We start from the raw sequence: 10,570 nt of genomic DNA on the forward strand, positions 1-10,570 counted from the left end.
GCTGGGGAAAGAGTCGCACTTGAATTTCCAGCTATTCCAAGTCCCAATTCAGAAGGCTACAATTAGGGGAGCAGGCTGCCTCTTTACTCCCCAGTCCCATCAGGAACACAGTATGGAATGACCTCAGAATACTCGCTACCGCTTATGGTTTGAGAACCAGGATTTCTTGCTTATTAGTACTGAGGAAATATTAATACCCTAATGAAGGCGGAGAGGGCTTGACTCCATTTACAGGGATCACCTGGGCAGAAGGCAGTAGGGCTGGACTTCAGAAGCAGCTCTGGTAGAAATCAAGCCCATGTGTTTCTCCCGGCTGCCCAGTGTACCAGCACAGGACAAGTCTCTGGGACTGCAAAGGTGAATGAGATACCGTCCCTACCCCTAGGAGCTCAGACAGAAACAAAGGTTTAGGGTATCTTAGCGAGCTGTCGTTTTAATTCCATTAGAGAGCCATTCAGGCCTGAAGCAAGCTCTTTGAGTGAGAGAGCCTCCTTATACCTCAACGTTTGCGCTCATGAAATGAGGTATCATGCCTACCGTCAACTAAAATGTACCTTTTAATGTGCTCAAGGATTTACAAAATATTCTAGGGCCCTAGGCACTATGTCAATACAGAGTGCCACTCCTATTATGAATGGGTAATAGCTACCACTACATGGAACATTTAAGTCTGATGCTCTGTGCAGTAGTGAAATGACTTCTGACTTCGTTTGGCAAGTAAAGTGACCTCATACCAGCTACCACAGCACAAACTGACAGGGGCTGGGTAACCAGATGTGAAGAGATTTTGAAATGCTGATTCCAGCAGGACTTGTGCTCATAAGGAAAAGACCTAACTGAATCACAAGAAAAATGGAAATGGAGTAGAGGGGAAATCTTCGTACCCACATGTCGGGTCAGGAGAAATTCACAGGTAACAATCTGGAGTGGGTGAAAGAAATCATCCGAATCTTTAGCCACATAGGTTTTCGTCTCCTGATCTGAATTCACACAGCAGCAGGGCTCTACAGCTGCTCAACAGTTGCCCAGCTCCATCCCAAGGCAGGTAAAACTGCCCCTGGGCAGAGTGTGTGCTGAACCAAGTCAACAAACTCCGGGCCTGTCTCCCACGGGAGACTGCAGACGTCAGAGGGGCTCTGGCTTAGCGTGCCACAGGAGGGCTGTGTAGAAAGAGAGTCTGGTCAAGGCTCTGGAAAGCCCTGTGGAGTCTGTGGGGAACAATAAGAATGCAGAATATAAATGTAAGCTGCAGGCTGATGGGCCCATTAGGAATTAGGGCAGTCTTTGAAAGGAATCTGCGGAGATGATGCAAAACACCAAGCATGTGACCCAAATCGTGGCAGGGCATATTGGAGGGAGAGGGGAATGGGAATGAGACATTTTCTAATCTGATTAGTCTGAAGTTTCCCCTGAGTGTGGAGAAGGGTCAGTGCACAATTAGAGGCAAAGTTAGACTGCTTAGCGGCTCAGAGGGATGACCTCCTCGGAGCTAAGCCGGGCTCGGAGGCGGATGTGATCTGAGACTGAGCCGGCTTCGCAACGAGTTGGGGAATCGTCTTTCTGCCTTTAATGTCAAATCGTCAAGGCAAAGACAAAACAGTCTGCTGAGAGGATGAGAGGATGACGACTTGGTGGCCTCAGTGCTGGATAGGAAACATCTAGGTCCCCCGGAGGCCAGGCTCCCACATTACTGGACTTTCCAGGACAACTCATCCTCGAGGCCATCAAGAGATAATCTAATAAACATCCGCAGCTTCCTGACTAGAAGACAGCTTAATGTGTGAAAGGCATTCAGATTCGACTGTTTAAAAACAAGGCTTCCTCTATGTGGAAGGACGCAGGTCTCTTCCAGTTCATTTCTAAGTCAGAGTGTGTGGTCTATGGTCCCTGATGGAAACTCCTCTCCTAGTCCCCAGTCAGTACTTAGTACCAGGTGCTATGGCACTGGGGAATTTATGTATGTTATCTCAAGTCACCCTGAGAACCGTGAGGAAGTAGGTAGTGTTATCTCATTCTAGAGGTAAGGAATCTGGGGTTCAGGCAGGTCAAAAATCTTACACAAGATTACACAGCTAGCAAGTAGATTCAAAGAATATAGGAGACAAGGTAGGGGTAAAACTGTCAAGATGTGACAAGCCACTGCTTATTTTTAGGCAGTAAATCAAACAGGTTAGAAGCAGGCCTCTGTATCTAAGTGGATCAAATGTCTAGTCACAAGTCTTCATTACAAGGTAAGAGACAAAAAAAAGAAACATAAATAGTGCTGTGAGAATCCTTAGGAGGAGATAATCACTGCCAGCCAAGCAAATCCAAGAGGGCTTCATGGATACGGTGCTATTTGAAACGGGTCGTAAAGAACAAGCTTTCAGCGGGTGAAGAAAATTGGAAGCTAGTTCCTACTGAAGAAACAGCAAGAGAAAAGGCAAAAAAGTGGGAATGCAGGAGGAATACATGTGAAATGCTAAATGAGCCATTTGGCTGGACTGTTGGGAATGAGAAGAGGAGCTTTGGGAATGTGACAACTGTGGAGAAACCGGGCTCCTAAGCCTGCCTATTTCATCTCAGGTCCTTTACACCGGGATGGCCTATTTATCCCTCATACTGCTGCTAGCAAATGAAAGCAAATAGAGCTGATAGTCTAGAAGATAACCCTAGGTCAATCCAATGCATATACACACATCCAACTGAATTGGCCTCTTCTTGATTCCCCTCCTGATACCTTGGACTCTAGTTCTCCCACATGGGATTTAGTTTTGTCTGCTTCCTTTTGTTTCTTTTTTTGTCTCAGATGAGGACTCCCCACTCCAGCCCCTGCTTGAGAATAATGCCCTAGTGACAACCCTAAGCCCCACAATGGAGAAGGGGGAGAAGGAGCTCTAAGCTAAGGAGTTTGGTCATTCCTTAGAGAACAAAGAAATGGTACAAGAGTAGAAGAGTGACACTATGATATTCTTGCTCTTAGAAGGTACTTAGCTGCAAGATGTAAAGATGGATTTAAAAATTTAGAGGCCGTTGGAAGAAAGACCAATGTGGAAGCCCTGAAACAGTCAAGAAGAAAGGTGGGTCAGAACAAGAGTGAAGGTGGCGGGAATGGAGGGGAGAGAGTAGATGCAAGTAGTAGAAAGGAGGTAGGCCTGTCAAGACATTCTGATCTACTGGCTAGTTGTAGACAATAATTCAAAATGGTTAGAAGCAGAAGATGTGCGTTTTAAAGGTTCAGGGGTTAAGTCACAGCTCTTCTTTTTCTAGACTATGTGACTTTAGGCAAAATTTTATCTCTCTAGACCTCAGCATCCTCTTGTAAGATAGGATAATAGCTCTGACCTCACCAAGCTGTCCTCACAAAGTAAATGAGGTAATGTATTCAAAGCAATGATAACAATGCCTAGAACACAGCCCCAAATGTCAGAATTATCAAGATAAGTACGTTAGAGGGGGGGCTGGAGTCATGCCATGGTAAGCATAAAAGATGACCAGAGTCTGGGTGGCTAGGAGGGTGGTGCCAGGAAGTCAAGAGTCAGGTTCAGTACAAGAAGTGAGGTGTTTTAGAAAGCGGTTGACTGTGCTTCCCTTTTGCAACATCATAATCTCTGCACTTTACATCTAGTGTTCTAGCAGGACAGAGCTCTGTGCTAATAACACGAGGTGCTCTTACTGCATGTCTGTGGCCATTAGAAACTACTGCTTTGAAAAATCTGCCCTAAATTTTACATCTAAGACTCTCATAACCAATGAGGTTGTACATTTTCATTTTGTCCCAGGAATCTGTGTGCATATAAGTATATCTTAATGTTAAAAAGATAAAATGATAATTCATAATAGGCTCTCTAACATTCAAAATCATGACTCATTTTTCCTTTTTAACACTTAAATGGAGATGTGTCATCGGTAATAAATAAAAACAGTCAAGGGTAAATCAAGGGCAATTAAAGGTAGATGTAAAACCAGGAACAGTCTCCGAAACAAAGATATGCAGGACATTGCCCATGAGGGTGGAGTTCTCACTTACCTGGAGAGTAAGGATCCCAGAAGATCATCATTCAAAGGTAATCTGGAGGACCTGCACAGCCTTTTGATGTCTTTGCTGGGTAATAATTTTTCCCTGCATTAAAACAAAGTAAATGGGCTTTTATATACTTTGTGTCTCTTGAGTAACAATTACATTCTATAGGAAAGAAAACACAGATGTGTCCTAAAAGCATGCACCTGGAAATAAGTATGAAAACTGGTACTGGAATCACAGTAAGGAAAAACAGTAATACTGCATTTCACCAACTTTTTTTTCCATTTCAGAAGTCACTAGATTCTGTCCTTACAAAGGCCTTTCCATCAAGATTCAGATTCTTGGTTGGTGATAGTACAGCCTATTAAGGCTGTAGCCACGAGTGTTGCTCTAAGTAATCGATCTGCATTCTTGACCACTAGTCAAAAATGGTTCTGATATTTGAAAACATCTCTTAATCTGACAGGCATCTAGAGCCTCCAACACAAGTATTATATGACTGGAGGGTGTTTTTCTAGTCTTTTCCTTGGATCCAAACCTTATAACCTAGAAGCCCCAACCGGGGCCTTAACATTCACCTCAATTTTTTCTCCAGACCAGCCCAACAGCCATTTTCCCCAGCCTGCTGAGGGCACAGAGATGCTTGTCCAATGTTCTAACTCAGACAGTGTTCTTCCAGGCATCAGGCAAAATTAGAACCAACAGGAAAGAAAGTGGGCTTCTTTCTTTGCAGTAGGTTATAAAATGATAAGAGAATGTTTATGTCTAGAATTGGAGCTTGTTGGATCTGGAGAACCTCAGAGTTGTCTGATCAACCAGCCCCATTTTCCCAGGAGGTGTTCCTTTAGTGAAGGAGGGTCACAATTCTCACCCTGGGAAGGGGTACCACTAGGGTGGAAGGCAAGGCCCGGGTCATGCAAAGCTCAGGCCACGCATCCTCCAGGAGGCTCAGAGAAGCTTAAAGATTCAAGGAAAAATACCATCTTTATAACAACTCAACAAGGGTGTATTATGGATTAGGGGAAAAAAAACATATTCACAATTAAAATAAACTATGGGACCTTCAAAGATATTTAGGGTATGTAGGTAGCCACTTGGGTGCAGACTTCAGGTTTGGGGATGAAGGAAGGGGTCATGGGGAAAAGAGATGGCAGTGGTCTATAGTAATAAAATCAGAGGCTAGAGTTTGATCTAAGGTTTTCTAACTCCAGTTGAGTATTCCGCCCACCCCTCACTATATCAGTCTGTGGATAAGATGAACACCAAAACATATTAAGATGGAGCTCCAGTTGTTTGTAACAGTGACTCAATAAAGCTCAATGCAAACACGATAAATGTATTGGAAATAGATTATGCTGAGCTTCATTATCTTCAAGGAGAAATAATTTCAAAGAAATTCTATAGAAAGTTTACTTGCAAATCCCCTGTTCTGTGTATTATAAAAGTCACACTTATAAATCCCACTTATCACTAAAATAATGTAAAGAGATGACATCTCAGAATTAAACCTTCTAACATTGATTTACTATGTTTCAATTGAAAACCTCTGGAGACCAATTAAAAGAAAATGCAAAGGGGCAATCCTATTCTTTTGAAGATACAGGGCCTCCCCTATTCCATCAACAAGCAAAGCTCACCATCCATCACTATGAAATATCTGTACCCAGATAATCTCCAAAAATGATTTAAGGTGGCTTTGCTACATAGTGGAGTATGAGGAGACATGTCAATTTTCTTTTTTGCCCTTTTTGATAGAATACAAATTCCTTCATTAGTCAGGTTCACAGAAACGTAAATGATTTATTAGAATCAATAAAATAAAAGCTTACTTTTCCCGATCTTGGTATACACAGGTAGCAATGAGTCTTTCAAAATTCTCACAAGTATTTTTCTTGAGCTGTTCATGGGCCTGTGCAGTGAGGACATTCGTATCTGGACGGGGGTCCTCAGGCACCCGGTAGTGACGTGCAATGGTTATAACTTCTTAGTCTGTGAGTTTCCCGACAGTTAGACTCATCATTATTTCTCTGTAAAGAAAATGGAAAAACACTCAAGAAATTATATCTAAGACTATTTTACCTTTCTTTCTATTAAAAATATCCAAATCCCATTTTACAAAACTTTACCAACTGCCTAGAGACAGGTTATTATTTTTCTTTAATTTAATTTCTCTACCTATGAGCAACAGGAAGGCACTCGTGCTAGAATGGAAAACAATAAGCACAACAGCTTATAAATAAAATGGCACTTTGCCCAGAGTCAAACTTCTACCGCATAACAGCCTACAACCAGGAAGTAAATTCTTAAAGTCCTCGAATGGTCAAAAATCCTGTGACTAAATACATGATTTCATTCAATACCTATTAATCTTACTGTATACAAAATAGTAACAGACTTGGGGTTCTGGTTTCCCAGGGTATAAAACTTATAAATCAGTAAGTTAGAAAGGTGTTTTGGAGATGGGGAAAGCGATTATGCACATTTCTGTAGTAAAAAGTAAAAACTGACATACCCTACCAGTGAGAGAAAAAAGTGAAAAGTGAAAAGAGCTGTGTAAAGGTACAGTTGTTTGAGTCTTTAGAAGGCAAATGGCACTGATATCATTTGGCAGAGCAAACAAACAACAACAAAAAAAAAACAAATGACAGCAACACATTCACAATGAGGCCTCAAAGCTTAACAAATTGGCTGACATGTTTTCAATCTATTCACTATATGAAAGCCATAAACCATGCAACAGGCATTAGAAAGAATTACATCAAAATGGTTAAAATGCAAACTGTTATGGTGGTTAAATGAATAAGCTTCCACCATCTAGAAAATCTACTTACTGGGAAAAAATTCAGTTCCCAAGAATCCCAAATAAATGAGGGAATACAAGATTTGATTTCTTCTTCTGTTATAGACTGGTCTTTTGGAATAATATGGTTTTTAGTTCTTTTAAATATTTCTTGTCATTTTCACTATCATTTAAGAGATCTGTAGGTTCTTCTGGTCAAGAATTTCCTTAGATAGAGTGTAGGAAAGCCCACAGCTATGATGTTGACCTACCTGAAGGAACTGTATTTCACCTACATCCACTTATTAGGGTCTCTGGGGTTTTTGTTTTGTTTTGCTTTGCTTTTGTTTTTTTAATGGGAAATGAAGGCCAAATTCAACCAAGAGGACCCCACCATTGCAGCAAGTCAGTTTGGGTTAGACGATCAATCAGTAACGTTGGCCGGGGGCTCACTATCTGGAAAACACTGTAGTCACTTTGGCATCTGAACTTTTCAGAGTCTATAATCTATTTGGGCTGTCCAGGCATCCAGATGAGCTCCCTAGCTACTAACTGGGAGGGGCACTTGAATGAACTGAGTAATAATAATAACCCTCACCACTTGTTGAGTACTTGCTATGTGCCAGGTCCTGTGCTGCTGGGTCCTTTTGGCATGGATCATCTCATCTGGCCCAGAAGGTAGATACTAGTATTAGCCCCATTTTACAGATGAGAACACTGAGGCAGAGAAATGTGAAGTAATATGTCCAGTGTCATGATGTCAGAATGCAAACCCCTGCAGTCTGGCTCCAGAGCCCATGCTCCTGCATACTATTCTGTCCCTCTTCTGTTGGGACACAGAAGAAAGAGTGACCGCATGCAGTGGGGCTCATTCAGGGAAAGCTGAAGGCAGTGGCTTTTGAGCTGATTTTTTAACAGACCTCTCGATTCCCTTTCCCGTCCATGACCTGTGCTTTGAGGGCTATCACTAACCCGCATAAATAAGTAAGAGAAAGTAATTTCAGAAACCCTGAGTCACCAACCATCTCTGACAGAGAGCCAAGTGACCACGGAGGAACCACACCAAGGGAAGTCCCCGGCTCATTTAAAACACTGGTCATGGAATAATCAGTCACGACACATGCCCAGAATTGAACACTATGCAACCATGAAAAGTAGGCTGTTGACTGATTGGTATTAATTGGTATGAAAGACATCCATGCTATGTTGATAAATGTAGTATGATCCCAATGAAACTAAAGATACCGGTACAAATTGACATATATATGCACAGAAAAAAAGACTGGAAGGATATATACCAAAACATCTATAGCATTATCCCTGATTGCTGAGCTTTCTTTATATATAGGTATAAAAATGATTTTATACCTATATATAAAATGTCTGCTTTTTCTGAATTTTTATAATTATCAAATATTACTTTTATCGTCAGAAAAATACCCCTTTGAAATCTTTTTCTTTTTGAGGGTAGAAAACGGCATGAAGAAGAAGTGGCACACTCCCAAGGACGAGGGAAAAGAGCGTCTGCAGCAATAACTAGAAACTTACCACGTACCTTTAACTAAACCTGCTCTAGCCCCACCAGGTCATAAAAGTTTATTTTCCTCTAGAGGGGTGGGATAGGGAGGGTGGGAGGGAGACGCAGGAGGGAGGAGATATGGGGATATATATATATGCATAGCTGATTCACTTTGTTATAAAGCAGAAACTAACACACCATTGTAAAGCAATTATACTCCAATAAAGATGTTTTAAAAAAAAAGTTTATTTTCCTTTTCATTGGATAAACTGAAATTATCCTGACCTCACTGCAGTGAAAATTTATATCTGCTGGGTTCTGCATGCCTGGGTTTTAAACACCTCAGTATTCCACTGCTTTCCATGTTGTTTTTTAAAAAATTTTATTATTTTTTTAACAACTTTATTGGAGTATAATTGCTTTACAATGGTGTGTTAGTTTCTGCTGTATAACAAAGTGAATCAGCTATACATATACATATGTTCGCATATCTCTTCCCTCTTGCGTCTCCCTCCCTCCCACCCTCCCTATCCCACCCCTCTAGGTGGTCACAAAGCACCGAGCTGATCTCCCTGTGCTATGCGGCTGCTTCCCACTAGCTATCTATTTTATGTTTGGTAGTGTATATATGTCCATGCCACTCTCTCACTTTGTCCCAGCTTACCCTTTCCCCTCCCCATATCCTCAAGTCCATTCTCTAGTAGGTCTGTGTCTTAATTCCCGTCTTGCCACTAGGTTCTTCATGACCTTTTTTTTTTTTTCCTTAGATTCCACATATATGTGTTAGCATACGGTATTTGTTTTTCTCTTTCTGACTTACTACACTCTGTATGACAGTCTCTAGGTCCACCCACCTCACTACAAATAACTCAATTTTGTTTCTTTTTTATGGCTGAGTAATATTCCATTGTATATATGCGCTACATCTTCTTTAACCATTCAGCTGCCGATGGACACTTAGGTTGCTTCCACATCCTGGCTATTGTAAATAGAGCTGCAATGAACATTGTGGTACATGACTCTTTTGGAATTATGGTTTTCTCAGGGTATATGCCCAGTAGTGGGATTGCTGGGTCATATGGTAGTTCTATTTTTGGTTTTTTAAGGAACCTCCATACTGTTCTCCATAGTGGCTGTATCAATTTACATTCCCACCAACAGTGCAAGAGGGTTCCCTTTTCTCCACACCTTCTCCAGCATTTATTGTTTGTAGACTTTTTGATGATGGCCATTCTGACCGGTGTGAGGTGATACCTCATTGCAGCTTTGATTTGCATTTCTCTAATGATTAGTGATGTTGAGCATCCTTTCATGTGTTTGTTGGTGATCTGTATATCTTCTTTGGAGAAATGTCTATTTAGGTCTTCTGCCCATTTTTGGATTGGGTTGTTTGCTTTTTTGATATTGAGCTGCATGAGCTGCTTGTATATTTTGGAGATGAATCCTTTGTCAGTTGCTTCATTTGCAAATATTTTCTCCCATTCTGAGGGTTGTCTTTTTGTCTTGTTTATGGTTTCCTTTGCTGTGCAAAAGCTTTGAAGTTTCATTAGGTCCTATTTGTTTATTTTTGTTTTTATTTCCATTTCTCTAGGAGGTGGGTCAAAAAGGATCTTGCTGTGATGTATGTCATAGAGTGTTCTGCCTATGTTTTCCTGTAGGAGTTTTAGAGTGTCTGGCCTTACATTTAGGTCTTTAATCCATTTTGGGTTTATATTTGTGTATGGTGTTAGGGAGTGTTCTAATTAATTTCATTCTTTTACACGTAGCTGTCCAGTTTTCCCAGCACCAATTATTGAAGAGGCTGTCTTTTCTCCATTGTATATTCTTGCCTCCTTTAGCAAAGATAAGGTGACCATATGTGTGTGGGTTCATGTCTGGGCTTTCTATGTTGTTCCACTGATCTATATTTCTGTTTTTGTGCCAGTACCATACTGTCTTAACTACTGTAGCTTTGTAGTATAGTCTGAAGTCAGGGAGCCTGATTCCTCCAGCTCCGTTTTTCTTTCTCAAGATGGCTTTGGCTATTCGGGGTCTTCTGTGTTTCCATACAGATTGTGAAATTTTTTGTTCTACTTTGGTGAAAAATGCCATTGGTAGTTTGATAGGGATTGCATTGAATCTGTAGATTGCTTTGGGTAGTAGAGTCATTTTCAGAATGTTGATTCTTCCAATCCAAGAACATGGTATATCTTTCCATCTGTCTGTATCATCTTTAATTTCTTTCATCAGTGTCTTATAGTTTTCTGCATACAGGTCTTTCGTCTCCCTA

General features: G+C 41.1%; 1 protein-coding gene across 1 annotated transcript in view; it reads right to left on the bottom strand.

Annotated features, from left to right (window-relative positions):
* Positions 1 to 10,570, bottom strand: part of EFHC2 (EF-hand domain containing 2) — a 178,059-nt gene that overhangs the window by 24,736 nt on the left and 142,753 nt on the right. The window contains 2 exon segments of the mRNA XM_036839265.1: positions 4,010 to 4,102; positions 5,833 to 6,030. Coding sequence (XP_036695160.1) covers positions 4,010 to 4,102; positions 5,833 to 6,030 — 291 coding nt within the window.

Source organism: Balaenoptera musculus, chromosome X (genome assembly GCF_009873245.2).
Source record: "Balaenoptera musculus isolate JJ_BM4_2016_0621 chromosome X, mBalMus1.pri.v3, whole genome shotgun sequence".
NCBI lineage: Eukaryota > Metazoa > Chordata > Mammalia > Artiodactyla > Balaenopteridae > Balaenoptera > Balaenoptera musculus.